Genomic DNA, 19,431 nt, shown 5'->3' with positions numbered 1-19,431 from the left:
CAAGTGTTATTGGCCTGGAGAGCCTCAAATTCCTTGGTCATGGCGTCCTGCCAAGCAGGAATGCAGGGAGCTTGCTTGTAAGACTGTGGCTTTGAGGATCCAAGAGAAGTGCAAGGACTAGAGCAAGTGAAAAGTAAACCGGAGCCACATAGGAAGGAGGAAAGGTCACAAACATAATGCTGAAGATGGGCAGGGGGCATGATGTCTATTATATCTCCTTAAAGGTACAGAAACAGGCGTTTCAGAGGGTAGAACTAGAGAAGAAGAAGTTGGTTCAGATGATGACGGAATAGAAACTTGTAGAGGATCATGGGGAGGAAAAGGAATTGTATACGAAGAAAAGATAAAGGTCATGGCTGAAGCAGCAAAAGGAAAGGAAAATTCATAAAATATCACATCTCTAGAAATAAAAGTAAGGTGAGTTTTGAGATTATATATTTTATATCCTTTTTTTGCTAATGGATACCTAATAAAAACACAAGGATCAGCTGTAGGTTGAAACTTATCCCTATGACACCTAGGTACAGCAGAGAAACATAAACAACCAAAGGATTTTAAGTGGGAATAAGAAGGGATGTGACCATGCAAAAGTTCATAGGGTTTTTTATGGTTCAAAAGTTTGGAGGAAAACCTATTAATGAGATAGGTAGCAGTTAGGACACAGTCACCCCAAAATTTTAAAGGCAACTTAGATTGAAACAATAAAGCTCTTAAAGTTTCAAGTAGGTGTCTATGCTTTCTTTCCACAACATCATTTTGTTGGTGTGTGTGAGGACATGAGGTTTGATGAATAATTCCATTATCAATGAAAAACTGAGTAGCAGAAGTACTAGAGCCTAGATCAAGAGCATTATCACTTCTGACAGTTTGGACGGAAGAGTGAAACTGAGTCATAACCATGGATATAAAGGCTTTGACTAAAGGAAAAGCATTACTCTTGGACCCTAAGAGGTGAGTCCAAGTATCTCTAGTATGGTCATCTACTATAGTCAAAAAATACTTGTAATTAGAATAAGTGGGAGTACTGTAAGGACCCCATGTGTCTATGTGGATGAGTTGAAAAGGGTGAGTTGTCTTAATTGAGCTATCAGGAAAGGAAAGTCTGGACTGTCTAGCTAAAGGGCAAGCATGACAAAAAAAAGGTTGTTTGGGAGAGAATTTATAAGGAATGGAAGTAATATCCTTCATCTTGACAAAAGGCATGTGCCACAAAACTTTCACTTTATTTAATAAGGATGATGTATTACAATTAGAATCAACAAAACTATCAAAAGTACAAGCATTAAAGGAAACATCAGTAACAACATTGTCATTAGAAGTAGAAAAATAAGGAGACACATAAGGAAGAGTTGCAGCAGTATTATCAAGTGCAGAATCAGTTGACTTATGCACTGTATTACTTGACACTGAGGGAGAAGACTTGATGGAAGAAGACTGCATAAGCTTGTAAAGGCCATGCTCCAACTTACCAATCACCACTTGCCTCTTTAGTAAAGGGGCTTGTATAATGCAAGAAATTTTCGTAAAAAGCACAATGCAATTGAGCTGAGAAATAAGCTTTGAAATCGACACAAGATTATATTAGAAACTGGGTATAAAGAGGACATGATGTAGGGTGAAATAAAGAAAATGAATGGATCCAGTACAAGTCACTTTCACCTTATATCCATTAGGAAGAGTGACTAGATAAAGTGTGACTTAAGGTTGAATATTGAATAACAGATCTTTATTGGAGGTCATGTGGTCAGTGGCACCAGAATCTAAAATCCAAATGCTCTTATCTACTTGACTAATCATGCAAGTACTAGAGGAGATAGTGTCTTCAGAAACAGAAACAGAAGGCATACCAGCAAAACCAGTAGAAACCATTAGGCTAGAGTGATTTTCTGAAAGATTGAACCCTTGCAGCATACTGACAACTTGGCTGCGCTACTCCTTGGATAAGCCAGCAAGGGATAAATCATCCAAAATATGAGAAACTTGGTCTGAAGAATGACCATTATCAGGAATGGAATTATGAACATCAGCAGATGCAGCCACTCTTTTTTCTTTATAATTTGGATTGGGAGACCTAAAAGGCCTAGAATCACCAGGCTAACCAAATCACCTATGACATTTCTCAATCACATGTCCATTTCTTTTGCAATACTTGTAAAACAGGTTGGACCTATCTTGGTCAAAGTTGATCCTTGGATTATAAGGTTTGTTTGGAGAGGTACTGGAAAACCTTTTAGGAGGGGCATTGAAGGAGTTGGAGTTGTGAAAGGGATAAACATTTTGGGACTTATTAAGAGATACAGATGTATCATGCCTTCTGTTTAAGGAGGCATGAAAAGAAGCAGAATCATTGGGAAATTAGATAGGAACAACAACTTGTCTCTACCTTTCATCCTGAAGTAGCATATTGTAGGCATAGTCAAGGAATGGGAAAGGTTGTACCATGAGAAGGTTACTTCTAACTCTAACATAGGCTTCATTTAAACCCATAAGGAATTGATAAACTTTATTTTTCTCCTCCTCCTGTTGAAGACCAGCCTTAGCAGCACAAGTACAGGTATTAATATGGTTTGTGGAAATAAAATGAAGTTCATCCCATAAACGTTTAAGTTTGTTAAAATAGGACGCAATATCCAAAGATCCCTGATTAGTCAAGGCTAATTCCTTCTTAAGTTCAAACAACTTAGTTCCACTAACCATACCATACCTCTTATTCAACTGAATCCAAATACTCTCAACCGTTTCGGAATATTGTAAACTTTCAGCTATGTCATGGGATAAAGAACTGGTCAACCAAGATATGACCATGTTATTACACCTATCCCAAAGTCTAGCACGAGACGTGCCTTCAGCAGGTCGAGCATATGAACCGTCTATAAACCCTATTTTGTTTCTAGCAGTCAAGGAAACAATCATATTCCTCCTCCAACCCCCAAAGCCAGTTCCCGAAAAAGGTACACCAACTAATGAGATTCCAGGAACATCAGATGAAGAAATATATGAGGGATCGGAGTAATCAATAGTCGCAGAAGTTGTTGTGGAATTTACCATGATAATAGGCAGCAAAAGAAACACACAGATCGGATAGTGATAAGGGAAGGTTACCCTCCGTTTTGCAACCGAAAACAGTAACGGCCTTTGTGTAAAAACCGAAAAACAGCTACAACTTTAGCTAGACAGCTACTACCTCAGTTCTTCAGCAAAAAAAATAAACCACCTACACTGTGAAGACAATATTTTTGCAAAAGGAGAATCTGCTTAACTGCAAAATACACATCGAAAATACAATTCCGGCAAAAAAAAAAAGGAAATCTCCGTTGATCGGAACAACAAATTCAGCACTAAAACTCGAAAGCGTACCATCGGAGGATGCCAAATCAACTGAAGATTATGAACCTCACTTTGATACCATGTTAAACTAGTGAGATCATCATGAATCAGAAAAATATAGTGAACTCTACAGAGAAGGTTTGAGAGAGAAATGAAGGAAACCTTTCGATTCAGGAAAATATCTCATATTCTCTAGAAGGATCGATGGTCCTTCTTTATACATCAGTGGGCCGAAAAGGACCCGAAAAATGGGCCTACCAGCTAATTATTATTGGGCTAAACTATCTAAAGAAATAAAAATACACAGTGTTTATGTGGGATCTACAGCATCAGTAACAGCAGTAACTCCAACATACCTAGACCTGCTAATTTTTGATGCATAAGTTCTTTACTCAATGGGTATATAAATTTTCAATTTTAACTTCCGGGGCTCAAGAAGATTTGACTTTTTTACTCAATTTTCAAACTGAAATTTTCTATAAAGTAATATGGGTGTTAATAGACTTGTATACTCGCATAGATTATTATTTAAATAGATTGGGAGAATTCCGGTGTCATTCGAAAAGGAAAGGCCCATTTGTGAAGGTTGGTGACATATTTGTTTGCCTTTTGACATAGTTTATGACTTATTCTCTTAGATTTTTATGAGGAATGGTTTATCGTGCACTAATATTGAAACTTGAAAGAGATTAGTTTGAGGAGTTGTGGTCTAAAGGCACTGTTTTCAGCAGAGATATGCTTATTTCTATTGTATATGAACTTCCTTTTATTATTATGCATGGTCATGAATATATATTTATTGTCATGAATCACAGATATAATATGATGGATACAAAAGATTTAATAGAACTTCGAAGTTGATTTTGAGTATTGATGTTGTTACGATGTTGAGGTCTTTTCTAACTGATGCAAAGGTCATTTTTGATTGATGTCGAGGTCATTTCAGCTATATTTGATGATCTAGACAGGTTTTATAGACTTTACGGATCTTACATGGTTCTTGTTTCTGGCATGTCTTTGATAGAAGTAGGTGTGTGCTAATAATATCTATATCAATATCTTAGAGAAAAAAGTATAGCTGAAAGTTGTAGGGAATGCCAAAGCTAAAAAGGAAAAAAAAAACACTACAATGAGCAAACAACGACCTTTGGGAAAAATTTGAACCCCCTGGGCCATTGTGGTAAGCTTCTCGGCCATGTCGAGGGAATTCATAATAGGATATATACACATAAAATTCAAATTTGAATAAACCTATAATTCCTCTCACCTAGCTCCGCCCCTGTTCATACATTATCGATATATAGCGATCAAACCTTGTTATAAGAGGTGGACATAAATATCAACAGAAAAAAAAATTGAATCAAATTAATTAAGTTCTTCGGTTTTGAATTCAGTTTCGATTTTATTTTCCTGAAACTTTGATATGCAATTTGATTCTCGATTTTAAGGTACTAAATCTTCGATCCTACCATAATTTTATAACATAAATTCATAAATTATATTTTTAAAAAAATTATATTCTTATTTCACATAATTTGTAGGGACTGCCCAAACTGAAATATGCAATAATGAAAAAATAAAATCTTGTATTACCTAGGATTCTTTTTCTGATAAACATATAGTTATTAATTACAGTCTCACTACGAAATTGCATAAACAAAGATCAATGATACATTTTAGCTCATCGTTGCTTTGGAAAGATGTTTTCCAACTCAATTTGAATTAAACTTTGGAACACAAAATTTAAGATACTCATTTTGAATTTAAAAATAAAAGTAGCTCATTTTTAATTAAAAAAAGTAGTCTATTTTACAAGAAGAAAAATAGCCCACTAATTAGGGCCATACCCAAAAACCTAACAGAAAAAAAAAAAGGAGTCGAATTGAACTAATTCAGTATGATATTCGATACACACTAACAAAAAATCCCAAATCGAAGATCCAAATCAAAATTTAAACAACTGAGCTAAAGAACCAACGTCTAACCCTACTCATTATAACGGCCACGCGTTAGAATGACAATGCATTAGCATAACCTAATTTCTTTAGAATAGACTTTTCGTGTTATATTTAATTTACTTTGCTATAATAACATTCTATCTATAATAACAATGACATTCATTATAGGCGAATAATACTCTCTATAAAATTACCCATATATAATTACAGTCATACTCAAATATCATGTAATAATGTTTTACAAAAAATAATATTATATATAAATAAAATATTGGAAAAGATTTACTATAACCATCAATAATTATTGTTATGCACATATATAGCAAATTTTATGTATGAATATTTAAAAGGAAAAAATATTGTATTTAAATGATGCGGAAAAACTACTTATATTTTTTTTTTATATTCATATATACTCTTTCTAATTTTGTGTATTTTTATTTATAATAGCTCTATGACAAATATATATGGATGAGTTGAATCCAGGAGCAGCACACTCAAAGCTGCGATTGACATGAGATAGACACTGTACGTCGCGGATCTAGGGCGAGTTCTACATATGGGCTCAATCAAACATATTGCTTTCGGCTCGAACTACGTACTTATTCTACACCTATTAACTTTAGATTTTATATTAGCCTTACGGATTGAGAATATACTGATTGATACTGTATTATAAACTGTTTCGTTTTAATTTCTTTACAAAGGAAAGGCATTTACTTGTAAGCCTATATGCTAAATTATATTGTTTGTTTAGATTCCTTTTTGCCTAGAAGAATCAGACATGTTAATTCTTAGTTGTATTAATATAGTGAATGATGTCCTTCATGTTATCTTATTAGTTGCCACCTTATAATGTACTGGTGAAAATGTCCTTTGCTTAATCGAGAAAAGAATCACGACCTGCCTCAGCAGAACTTGCTTCAAATTTCTGCTAAGACTCAAAACAAATTTTAGGTTGCAACTATCTAACTCAAGGACTAAACCTTTAACCCTTACCATTCTCCTAGATCTAACTGCCCCTTTCAAGACTTTACCCTAATCATGAAAGTCTTTACAACTCAATCAACAAATTAAAGACCTATTACAAAACTTGTAGTAAGATAAGTAGGTTACAATTTAATGATTTATGAACACAAGAATCTACCTGACAACTTGGGAAGTACAGTAGTATCTTATTGGGAACAGACTCTCTCTGTTGAAAATTTGACTCTCACAAAACATCCTTACAGTGACTACTAATTGCTAGGAATAAACTTTCAATATGTATGAATATCGTTCAAGACAATATATATAGAGAGTATCAATGTGGTGCTTTATATAGGAGCTAGAGCCCGAGGTAATGACTGAAATAATCCTTGTACTTGTTGTTTCTATCTCTATATATGCTCAACTGTATTTACCTGGTGAGTCACTTTTACATATAAAACTCCTATTCTCCTCTTACAAGTTGCATTAATAATTCTCTCATGCAGTGCACTCTTTTTTGTACTATCAAATTGAAGTGAATTAATTATAACAAGTAATTGTCTAATAATAAGTCATTTTGCTGGGGAGAGTCAAATGAAGTATCAGATCTGCTGATAATAAATTTAAAATAAGTCGACCACTAGAATTGAATTGGTTAAGCTTAACCTCACCAGTGTTACTCGTTCATCTGTTTTATGAAGCTAACTTTCATTTGCTGTCCTAACATCTCATGCTATTTCAAAATATATATATATATAAAGACCTAACTTATTTGAATATGTTGAGTCACGTTAACAATTGAGTAGAATACATTGCTTTAATAGGGATAGGGTTAAAGGCATAGGAATACATCTGAATTATGATGAAATTGTTAACTACATATATAAACTATATAAACTATGTGGGTGGAGGGTGTTCTCAATTCTCAACCAATTTATGGGTGGTTGTATTTTCACTTTATTACATGTAGTATACTTTAATGGAACATGAATTTTTTGATCTTTTCTATAGCCAAAAATGTTTTTTGCATCTAATGGACATGAGGGGCGTGGAATATTACTCAGAATTTTGACTTCCTACTTTGTTGTGTTTGAATTTTGAAACCTTAGACAATGAGGTCTAATTAATTTGATCTAAAAGAATCAAATTAAATAAGACATTAAAACCTCTTTTTTTTTTTTTTTTTTACTAATATAAGCGTGTGTATGCACATATAGTATATGTTTTGACTTATTTTATTTACCAGCGGGAAAGGAAATAAATAATACGAAAACAATAATTCCATAGAATATATAATGAGACTCACACAACGTTGGGGGTAAATAATACCAAAAAATAAGGTCATGGGAATGATAGAACCTTCACATAATTTAGATGTATAATTAACTATTTAACCGTTTAAATATGTTTCTATGTCTAAACATCGTTTTTGTATTCATAATCTTCTCCCTCGGCATGGCTTACAACATATATATTTTCTTTTTTTGGTGTTTTTTTTAAAGGAAAAAACATTACCGTTGGGTTATGTTACTTGGACTTTTTAAATATGTTAATAGGCGTGTGTCACATTCACTAAAATTAATGTATTTTAGAGAATTCGATACGAATGCGGCATCGAAAGTAAAGAGTACCATAACTTAGGTGTTGGGGGTGGGTCAGAGTTAAGTGCAATGCAGATTATAAAGGAATTGTTAAGGAAGGATTATTAGGTGGTGATTGGTACTTGATATTGTAGTCTGTAGAAATTGTAATGTGATGATTTAAAATAAACGATTTTTTTGTGGCAATTTAGTAATATAGAAATTAAAGATTTAAACAAAGGATTCTTTTGTGTGACAATTAGTAATATAGAAATTGTTATGTCATGACTCAAATAAAAAGGCTGTTATATGGGAATAATTTGTTTCTCACTTTACTTTGCATAAAATATTGGGAAAAGGCATCGTTTTCACCCCAAACTATATAAGAAAAGTCGAATTCACACCTAAACTATATAAGTGACCTATTACAAACCTAAATTATAAAAAAGTAAATTTTTTACACCCTAAATCTGACGTGGAAAAAACATAATTATTTAAATAAAAAATAGCGCGTCTAAGTTAAAAAATAACAAAAAAAAATTAAAATATTCCCTACCCGGCCCCAACATCCATCATCCATCTTCTTCTTCTTCTTCTCCAAATTAAAAAATCCCCAAACTGAAAATTTCAATTCTATCAAGTTGCTAATGAGTTTCGAACGATTAACAATGGCTGAAATTTCTTCTCCTTCTTCTTCCCCAATTCAATTCAACCATCGAATCTAATTATCGACCTCAAATCTAAGTGGCTGGCCACTCAAACACTTAACCCTCAAATAAAACTCAATTGAACAATACTCACATTGTCCATCACCATCACAAGCATCACAATCACGCGAAAACCTCATACTCATAGCGCCTTCACTCGTTAATGGTATTAAACCTAAACGATGTGAAATAAACTCGTCATTTAAGACAAAAGAATTCACTTCGATTTCTACGAGGTCAATTGCTATGGTCGGGACTTCGACTATCATTTTACGATGAAGTGCGTTAGCTATGCTGGAATCTGTGTCTCGGAGCTCGAATTTCATGAAGTCAGTTTTGACTTCGCGGATTTTGATACGGGAAAAACGTTGGTAAAAGACACTATCCATTGTTGTTGTTGTTAGAGGATTGAGGTTGTTGCTGGTGTTTTGACGGTTTTAGTTTTGGGGAAAATTACAATACTACTGAGGTAGTGAGGTTTTGTATTGTGTGGGTAGTGTGTCGAGTTTAGGTGTGCGGGGCGGTGTATCAAGCAATCGCCGCCAGAACTGCATCGCCGGCGATGAAATTGACGCAATTTCAATGTCGCAAATTGTCTGCTAAACAAGGTAAATATCAAGTTAGAAAAAAAAAAAAGGATAAAACCTTTCTGCACATATAATTGGATTTCATTGTGCAGAAAAAGTGTATCTATAATTGGACATTCAAGAAAAAGAAAAAAAAAATTGAGCTCATAATAATGGAGGTTTTGGATATTGAAGAAAAAAAAATTGAACTCATAATAATGGAGGTTTTGGACAATAATGGAGGTTTTGGATATTGAAGAAGAAAGAAAAAAAATTTAAATTAAAAAGAAAAAAGAAAAAATTATGAAAATAATAAATTTATTATTTTTTTCGTATTATGCTGATGTGGCGCTGACGTGGGAGGTGCGTGTGCAACACCACACCACATGCAAGTGGTATAATGCTTTACAGGATGTAAAAAGTTTCACTTTTTTATAGTTTAAGTGTGTAATAGGTTACTTATATAATTTAGGTGTGGATTCGACTTTTCTTGTATAGTTTGGGATGAAAACGATGCCTTTTCCCTAAAATATTTCACAATTTAGTATAGATATTGTTTAACATCGTCAATTAAGCATCACATAAATGATACGAAGACTATTTTCGAGAGGTGGCTCCAATGGTAAGGCTAGTAAATCGTTTACTTTAGGCCCCCAAAACTTTGAGGCCCCAAAAATTTAATATGAATTTTATGATTTTAATTTCACTTAAAATAATACTAAAGATTAAAAGATTGTAAAATATAAAAGATAGAAAACTTAAATTAAATAAAAAACAAAGAAGAACTGTCTATATTTTATTAAAAATATTTTAAAACTTTTTATCAAATCATCATAGTAATAAATAAAGTTTTCACAATAGTATTCAAGGTAATGCATATAAAACAAATGACTAACATCTTATTAGTTAAAATTAGTCCTTTCTTTTATAAATAATAAAATTACTATGCGAAGTTAAATTTCTAAGAATAGTACACTAAAAAAATTACGTAAGTATAAATTATTGACAATATTTTTATCATGTACATATATTTAAGGCGTTATATTGAAATTTGGCTTTATGCCACTAATTTTATTGAGACGATCTTGCTATTTTCGGAATTCTTTGAACAAACATAATATAAATCTAATGCAAGATTTCTTTTTCTGATAATAACATTCCGATTCTATATGAATAATTAATCTCTATCATAAATTTTCCATAAAATAATACTCCGTGGTATTTCGATTTCAATTAGCCGATACACTATATCTTGGCTAATACTTATAATTATGCAAGTTCATAATATTCTACTTAGGATTAAAGTTATTTTATTTTCTAAAGGTAAAGAATAAAAAGACAAATTTGTAATTAATAAGTGGTCAATTATTTTCACGTGACTAAGAGTAAATAATTTTGATTTGGTCAAAATAAAATTTAATAGTAACTAAGATTTGAGCATAAGGGATGAAAAACAATTTACTAGTTAAAATTATTGTAATAAACTTTTAAACCAGATTGTTTAACTTATTGCCATCTTAATTTGTTATTCTTACTAGATATTTCAAAGGGTAGAATGGTCGAAAATCATTTACGTTCACTGACTTTGACAAATACAAAACTTGTGAGTTTGATGTGATCAGTGACTTTAAATTATTATGAAAAAAACTCAAAATAATTAGATGATAATAGTATTACATAAACCCATTAAGGTAGGTCTTTAAATTCAGTTGAAATTTACTCTTTAGATAAAAATATATAAGAAGAAAACGATTTTCATATGACAAGCTTAAAGTTAAACGAGTTTAATTTGATATAAAAAAAAAAAAAATTGTTATGTGATTATCTTTAAAGTTGAATGACTTTTTTAAACAAAAAATAAAAAGTGGTTTTTTCTATAATAAATACAAAGCTTAATGACTGCCAATGAAATTTACTCAATCTAGATTACAAGAATTTAGGATTTGCTTATGTAATCAGTCTTAATACTTGTACACCTTTGACTCTACTATGTATATATAGTCTAGTAAAGTCACATTCTTTTTTAAGCAAAACACATTTCTCTATTCCATTATGTTCCTAAATCATCCTTCTTGATCTGCCTCGTTTAACATCATGGAAAAAGTTCAACTTTCACTCGTTAGTGAGATTGAAAAAAACATTTTTCATAGAATGGTGATCACCATGAATTTAGAAACTAAACCATCCAAAAAAGTCATGTCTTTTTGGATGGTCTTAGAGTCCTATAATTTTAACAATGTTTTCAATAAGATTTCTACTTTTGATGAAAAAACTTTCAAAAATCTTTATGATGAAGCTGAAACAGCTTTAAGTTTTCTTGAATCAAACTCTCCATTTGTTTTTCAAGATCTTTGTCCAATAACTTCTCAATTTTTGAACCCAATCCTTGATGAATTTTTTTCGAACATGGAGAAAGTGAACCATGAGGTTTCACTTACCTATGATGCATTTTGTTGTGGCAGTTTTGATAATATATCTGCCAAGGTGAATTTGGCATTGAATTCTAAACTGAATTCTTTGGCTAAAGAATGGGATCCATCTGCAAAGGCTACTGAAATACATCGTTCTTTGTTCATGACGTTCACTCGTGGTAATTACTCCGGAAGAAAAGTGCGTAATTACTTCCAACGGTAAGTACATTATGATAAAACAAAAAATGAATGTAGATCTTTAATTATTATTATTATTGTTATTAATTTTCTCTCTTTTATTGCTACTAGCTATTTGTATAGGAGGTTCGGGGCAGACACTGTGCAGGATGTTCATATATTCAACAAAGGGGGAGCTGGTGCAAGACTTGGACTAATTGTGTTCAAGAATAGCTTGATTTGTGCTTGGCTTATGCAAGGAGAAGCAAAATATTCTATTGGATCAGGATATGTTTGGCTGAAGAAGTATGAAGGTCAGAGGTAATTATAAGACAGTACTGTGTACTAAAGCTTCCATTGTGTGCGGAATCCGGAGAAAAGCTTCCATTGTGTGCGGAATCCGGAGAAGGGGCAGGAGGGCTATTTAATTAGTTTCTTGTTGATGTATTATCTTTTATTGTTTTGAATAATTTTATGAACTCCGTAGATCTTCATATCTATCGCAATTGGATTACATTTAATATATGTGAGAGTTACTTGATTGTTGTTAGATAACATTGCGGTGTTTAATTGTATTTCCTAAATAAATGGTATGACGGCTCTAGTATGTACCAAAAAGAATGTCATTAATAATGCATATCTTTGCATGTCCTCCAACATATATTTTCCTTTGTATAGCGGAGGGTAAAAACACGCGATAAAATCTTCATGTCATAGAACACAAGGTAATCAATGTAATAGATGAGCAACAGTTAGAAGCAGTCAAGAGCCCCAGGTCAAATTGTCTCATACAAAGAAAAGCTACTATGTCAATCATATTGCATACTACATATCTGTCTAACAAGCTAAGCTAGTAACAATTTCCTTTCTTCCTGTCCCAAATAGAAATAGACTATAATCACTGTATCACCATTCGGATGGGCTTGGCAGTGGATCAATATAATCGAACATGTCCATGGGGAAGTCATGGATGAAGCTATCTGGGGTAAGGGGGTAGTCCATTATTTCTCTCTTCATAGCAATCTCAGAGGTTCTCTCTTGTCCTGAACACGATGGTGCGAGAGGGACTTGCACATTTCCCATGTCAAAATAATCTAGGAAGTTGGTATCCTCGAGCTTCATGGGTAATTCTTGATGTCCTAGTGGATGATCAAAGGTAGTTTGGAGCGGAATCTGAGGGAAAGAGAGCGGAAACTGTGGCCAGATGCTGGTTCTCTTCTCATTGGGAGTGAACTCAAGTGGAAGCAGTTCTTGCTCGAAAGGAAGTGAAGTTGAATTCACTAACTCACGCAATGGGACCATGCTGGTTGTCTCGAAGTTATTCATATAGGATGATGAGCAATCCTGGGACATGGACAAAGGCCTTTCCTCTGCTGATGAGTTCAATTTTGGTGCCTGAAAATTTAAAAAGAGAATCCAATCCACAAGTTGAAAGGGAAGAACAATGGACATGGCGAAAGGACATAAAGTTAGAAATTCTATAATTATAGCATTTCCTTATCTTAAGCATGTTTCTTTCTGTGTCAACTTAGAGGTTTTGACTATCGCATCACAAAAAATTTTCACTTGTACATTCGATGGGATCTTGAGAGATGAACCAGTCAAAAAGATTTCTGTGACTCAGCCAAACCAGCTTTACAGCAGAATCATTTAAATAAATCTGATCAGAGTTGACAACACTAGTGTATAACATTAGTGATCTAAAACAGGGAAAACGCTGTCGATATTAAAGAAAGCAAGATGTTTTGCTCTTCTTTCCTTGATATTCAGTGCTCATGTGGGCGAAGGGAAAGAGACTTCGAAAACAATAAAATATTTATAAGGTTAAAGGAAAAAATAAAGTTCCAAAAGAAGTAAAGAACTGCAGAAAAAGATCCGTTCTTTGGAGATCACAAGTTTTGGACTTATGGACCTTCCTTATGAGACATTTACTTAGAAGGAAAGAGTAGAGTTTGGATTTAAGGAATGCAGTAAATGAGACTATCTTAAAACATAATGACGACGAAAGCAACCTTTTCTTCGACAACATTACCAATTACAGACATTCCACCAAGACCAAATTCACATCAATTCTGAAACTAACAAAAAGCAGAACATTTTAATGAAACAAAAAAATCCATTTTGAGCAAAGATGATAAACCAGAAAGCATTATAGGGATGTCAAGAATGGTGAATTACCTCTACTGAGGGAACTTTTTGAGTTGCAGGAGGGGCTTCCCTGTGGATACACTTTTGTGGTTTATTAGGCTGTGGCGCTGAGTTCCGCAGAATCTTAGCCAATCTCTTCTGCCGGCTACTCCAAAAATTCTTGACATCATTGTCAGTTCTTCCAGACATATATGTAGCAATTCTAGCCCATTTGTTCCCAAATTGTGCCTGAAGTTCAATCACAGTCCTTTCCTCCTCTGCTGAAAACTTCACTCCACTTTTCACCCAAAAGAAAAGAAGTTAAATACTAACACCAACCGTAAAAACAAAATTAGATATGCATTGCAAAACCATCAGTGCTATAGCGGATAATCTCAAATTCTGAATTTCTCCATCAAATGTCACAACAACATAAGCGAATTTACAACAAAAAGAAGTAACATAACACACAAATAAACAGACGAAAAACAACAAACCCCAGCATGAAAGTACTACAATATAGAACAAAATTTCCATAAAATCTCAGCAAATCGGAAAATTCCAAGAACCAAAAAGAACCCATAACCAAAAAATCAGACTACGTACAAAAGTGCTGATTTGATGAAAACTTCACTCCATTTTTCATCCAACTTCATTGCATCAAATGGATTTCTAGTTTACAGAAATACATATTAGAACTAAGCATATAAACAAGCATCTGATATGCATTCCAAATCATCACTGCTATTGCAGCTTATCTCAACTTTTGAGATTCCCCCCATCAAATGACAACAAAAGTGAATTTACAAGAAGTAACCTATCTCACAAAGAGGGCGGCCAGCGGCCTAGTGCACTAAAGCTACCACTATGTGTTAAGACCAGGGAAGGGCTGGACCACAAGGGTCTATACCTTACCTTGCATTTCTATAAGAGGTTGTTTATACAACTGAACCACTTATTCCCAAGCACCCGTTCCACGTATCTCACAAAGAAACAGATGGAAAACAACTAACCCCTCCATGAAAATGCTTCAACACAGAACAGAAACTGCACAAACACTTAACAACTTTACGATTTTAACAAAACCAAAAATAGCAGAAACAACAAACTCATAACCAAACAACTCAATTTTCGAGCAATGCAACAACAAATTCCCATTTCTTTTCTCAACCTAATAAACCAAAAAGACAGCAAATTTACAATTATACGAAGAAAATAAAGGAACGTTTGGAGAGAAAAAAATGCTCAAAACAGGGAAATGGAAAAACAGAGAAACGAGAGTGAAATATAGCAGAAGAAAGAACCCATAACCAAAAAACCCTTTTGTAAGCAATGAAGCAGGTAACTTCAACTATTTTGCCAAACTCAACAAAGAAAAACGCGTCAGCACTGAACAGAAATTCCATAAACTCTAAACAACATTGCAATTTTAACAGAATCAAAAGAGCAGAGCAACAGACTCATAACCCAAAAAACTCAATCTGCAAGCAATGCAACAAGAAGTTCCCACTTCTTTCTCAACCCAATAAACAGAAAAGACAGCACATTTACAATTCTAAGAAGAAAAAAATTATTCACCCAAAACAGCGAAATGCAACAATTCCTCTAACACTTAACAACTCGTGCAGTTTTAACAGAACCAAAGGAGCAGAAACAACAAACCCATTACCATAAAACTCAATGTTCAAGCAATGCAACAAAAATCCCCACCATTTCTCAACTCAATATACAAAAAAGATGCGAAATTTACAATTCTAAACTTTTTCTCAAAACAGAGATATGCAAAAAACAGAGAAGCAGTTAACAACTTTTGCGATTTTAACAAAATCAAAAGAGCAGAAATAACAAACCCATAACAAAAAAAAGAACTCAATTTTCAAGCAATGCAAATAGAAATTCCCACGAATTCTCAACCCAGAAAACAAAAAGACATCAAATTTACAATTCTAAACTTCTTTCCAAAACAGAGAAACAGTTAACAACTTCCATTTCAACAAAACCAAGAGAGCAAAAACAACAACCCCATAACCAAAAAAATCAATTTCCAAACAATGCAACAAGAAATTCCTACTAATTCTCAACCCAATATACAAAAAAAGACAGAAAATTTACAATTCTAAACTTTTTCTCGCAACAGAGAAATGCAAACAAGAGTAAAAATTGCATACTTTTTCAAGTTGGGACGGAGTTTATTGACCCAACGAAGACGACAAGACTTGCCAGTACGTTGTAAAAGGCCTTTGGATCGAATGGAGCTCCAGTCTCTTGGCCCATACTTCTTCACATGCTTAATCAATACTTCATCTTCCTCTGCTTTCCATGGCCCTTTCTTTATCTCACTCATTTTTCCACTAACAAAATGAATACCAAATCTTTCTGATCACAAATTATATATACTCAATTTACTCTCTATTTTTTTTTTTTTTTGGGGGGGGGGGGGGGGGGTGGGGGTGGGGGGGTTTATTTTAATGAGTTCGTGGGTAGTGACAGTTAAAGGCGGTTATAGGCACTATCTTCCCACCATTTACCCCCTGTTCCCTATTTTTCTGTTGATTTCAAATGTGGGATAAAGGGCAAAAATAAAATTTAGAAGTGGGAGACGAAATTACTATAATGCCCCTAATTTAATTGTTGTATACTTTTTATTAAAAAAAGAAAAATTTTGGTATTTCAACTGGTGTTGAGTGCCCGCCTTGAAGGCGCAACTAATTCGGAGCGCGCATTGCAGCTGTACCCAGAATCGAACCTTCGACCTTTGGTTAAAAATGGAGCAACCTCATCCAATGTACCATAGCCCATATTGATATTTTTTATTAAAAAATTGAGTAATGAGTAAAGTATGAAAAACACAACTAAACTAATATTTTTTTAATTTCATACATAAATTATTGGTGGTGTGAGAAATACACATAAGCTATTACTCATTAATTTGAGGAGAAAAATCTAAATTTTATTTTTATAAAATAAAATCTCACTTAAATTACATTTAATGTTTCTTTAAAAAATATATTTAAATTCTAAATGTTTGTTACAAAAACAACAGTAAAACACAATTTAAATTTTGAAAATTTTAATAAAATGAATTTTTTTTTTCATGGTCAAACATCCATCAAAACTTTTTGAAGCTATAATTGTGTATTGTATCTAGAGAAGATTTGTAAGAGTAGATACTTTTATTTAGAAAAGTAAACATTTAATTTCTTTTTTATTTAATTTTTATATTTAAAAATAGAAAATAAAAAGGTGTGGCATTTTTGATATTTTAAAAAACCAATTCTCACTCGAAATACTATTATCAGGTGCTTAATCCTTTTAAGAACAAAAATCTTGTAAGCAGTGTACAATCGACCAGTTAAATATATAAATAAGCAATATTATAATTAAAAAGAAGAAATTAAATTAAATTGGGAGAACTAACATCATTCAAACACTGTAGAACTTATTTAGTTACATCATTTGTAAGTTTATATAAATCTTAGGCATGATTAAATGAGTGTTAGGGCATGTAATAATTCTAAATCACTAACATATGACTAAACAAAAACTAAATTAAATTCAAACCATTCAAATATTCATGTATAGATTTAGGACAATTATATGTCCTAATACTCATTTGATCATGTCTAAAATTGATATGAACTCTCAAATTAATAGGACCATTACATGTCCTTTTTAAAAAAAACTCGTATCTTTTTATCAACCACAGTTTTTAATGTGTCGACTTTGCTAAGAGTCCCATGTATTTAAGGTCTATATGTTTGCTAAATCAGGTAATTAATTATTCTAATTATTAAAAAGCGATATTATTTTCAAGTCAAACCTAAAAAAAAGATACCACATAAATTAAAATAGAGGAAACATATATTTTTCTTTACAATATAACTATATATAACATAACAAATTAAAAAATATCTTTTTAAAAATATTTGAATAAAACTTCTTATGAATCAGTTTGGACTAAGTATTAATTCATATTTTAATGGGTTAAACTAATAATAGACAAGTCAATAATTAGCCCAAATTTAGACGAATTAAGTGGATTATAATTTCGTGGATTAATTTTTATCACCTCAATTTTTTACAGTTGTTACTATTAGAACATCAATTTGCGCATAACTATTTTTAAAAAGTGCTTTTAAAAAAATATATTTTTTAACTTGTGAAAAAACATCTTGCGCCATAACTAATCAATACTTATCTCTTCTTTGAAAAGTTTTGCCAACTTTCTGAAATAACTACTTTCGCCTCTTCAAAAATTTGGTCAAACATATTATGAGTTATTATGAAATTTTATAAATTGATCTATAAATATATATTTGATAGTAGATTTTGGGTCAAATTTTAAGAATTTGTCATCAAAAAATAATAATTAATGAGTGTTTGATCATAAATTTTAAATTATATTTTAAAAATCTATCTTAAAATACTTATTTGATCATAAATTTTAGATCAAATTTTAAAAATTTATTTGATCAGAAATTTTGATAATTTTTTAATATCGACCGTCTTGAATCTTGATAGCTGGTTGCTCTTGTATACATGACACTAAGAATCTTGATAGCAGGTTGCACTTGTATACATGACACTAAGTTATGGGAATTTATTAAATTTTATATTGATTTCACATTTGCGAAAGTGAGTTTTTGAATCATTCGTTATCTTATTTACCTAATGGTGTAATCTCTGATTCTAATGAAATTGTGAAAAAGGCCCTTTTTGATTTTTAGGAATATGAAAGTAATTCACTTGATAGGCCTTCCCTCACATTGGGTCCTAACCATACTACTAATAATACAATTATTGTAGCACAAGGTGTTATGATTATATATTTGCAGATGCTAGTTTACAAAAGGAGAAAAATATGGCAAGCATTGGAATGGCAGCTATGGATAGCTCTGGGAATTTGCTTCAAGCCCTTGGTACCGCAATTCAATTTGTTGGGAAGACCATCATTGGAGAAGCACTTGCAATCCGGATTGTATTGGAAAAAGCTCAAGAAAATGGATGGATAAAGGTGCAAATCTTATCAGACGCAAGAAATTTAGTAGATATGGTTCTGAAGCGGAATGTAGCTTCATGGGAGATAGATACCACGTGCGAAGACATATGAAAGCTAATGAGGATGTTTGAAGAAGTTTCAATTACATATATTCCTAGATCTTAAAATATGGTAGCTCACAATATGGCAAAATTTTCTCTTATATTATTTGATAAATTAGTGTGAACTTCTTATTTTCCTAGTTGGATTATCAAAGATGCTTCTGAATCTTTTAATTCTTTAAGTTCGATTTTGCATTAATAAAAATAAAGATAGTAGTTGACAAAAAAAAAATATATATTTACCTTATATTCTGATTTTGAGTTTTATTATGTGTAAGATCTGACTTACATATTAGGAGAGGTTAGGTGTCAGCATAATTCTAATTTTTTAAAAGGAAAAATACAGAAACTAGCATCTTTAAGACTATAATTACAATAAATAGCAACACTTTTTCAAAATTATAACTTATAGCAAAAGTAGCAATATTTTACCCACTTCATAGTAATAGAAGAATATGTATTTTTCAGTTGTGCATATGTATTTATGAGTACAACAACAACAACAACAA

General features: G+C 32.4%; 4 protein-coding genes across 5 annotated transcripts; 1 reads left to right on the top strand and 3 right to left on the bottom strand.

Moving 5' to 3' along the window:
• Window positions 1–1,929: 1,929 nt before the first annotated feature.
• On the bottom strand, window positions 1,930–3,048 carry LOC124886571. Its single transcript, XM_047395394.1, has 2 exons — window positions 2,384–3,048; window positions 1,930–2,080 (listed from the first exon to the last, which is right to left on the bottom strand). Exons 1-2 carry the CDS (start codon window positions 3,046–3,048, stop codon window positions 1,930–1,932), a joined length of 816 nt encoding a protein of 271 aa, XP_047251350.1.
• A 5,507-nt stretch (window positions 3,049–8,555) lies between these two features.
• LOC124886570 (DNA-directed RNA polymerases II, IV and V subunit 3-like) lies at window positions 8,556–8,930 on the bottom strand. The gene has a single exon (XM_047395393.1). The coding sequence runs from the start codon at window positions 8,928–8,930 to the stop codon at window positions 8,556–8,558; it is 375 nt and encodes a 124-aa protein (XP_047251349.1).
• A 2,301-nt stretch (window positions 8,931–11,231) lies between these two features.
• LOC124886379 lies at window positions 11,232–12,109 on the top strand. The gene is made up of 2 exons (XM_047394332.1): window positions 11,232–11,737; window positions 11,828–12,109. Exons 1-2 carry the CDS (start codon window positions 11,259–11,261, stop codon window positions 12,018–12,020), a joined length of 672 nt encoding a protein of 223 aa, XP_047250288.1. The 5' UTR covers window positions 11,232–11,258; the 3' UTR covers window positions 12,021–12,109.
• A 284-nt stretch (window positions 12,110–12,393) lies between these two features.
• LOC107860585 (transcription factor DUO1) lies at window positions 12,394–16,238 on the bottom strand. Of its 2 annotated transcripts, none has more exons than XM_047394330.1 (3): window positions 15,991–16,238; window positions 13,874–14,120; window positions 12,394–13,090 (listed from the first exon to the last, which is right to left on the bottom strand). In XM_047394330.1, the coding sequence occupies exons 1-3, from the start codon at window positions 16,164–16,166 to the stop codon at window positions 12,602–12,604; spliced, it is 912 nt and encodes a 303-aa protein (XP_047250286.1). In that variant the 5' UTR covers window positions 16,167–16,238; the 3' UTR covers window positions 12,394–12,601. The 2 variants fall into 2 exon arrangements, with proteins under 2 accessions (XP_047250286.1, XP_047250287.1); XM_047394331.1 differs by lacking the exon at window positions 15,991–16,238 and adding an exon at window positions 14,429–15,090 and having other exon boundaries at window positions 12,396–13,090.
• Between the last annotated feature and the right edge of the window lie 3,193 nt (window positions 16,239–19,431).

Source organism: Capsicum annuum, chromosome 8 (assembly GCF_002878395.1).
Source record: "Capsicum annuum cultivar UCD-10X-F1 chromosome 8, UCD10Xv1.1, whole genome shotgun sequence".
Classification (NCBI taxonomy): domain Eukaryota; kingdom Viridiplantae; phylum Streptophyta; class Magnoliopsida; order Solanales; family Solanaceae; genus Capsicum; species Capsicum annuum.
This window is presented reverse-complemented; position numbering and strand designations above follow the sequence as displayed.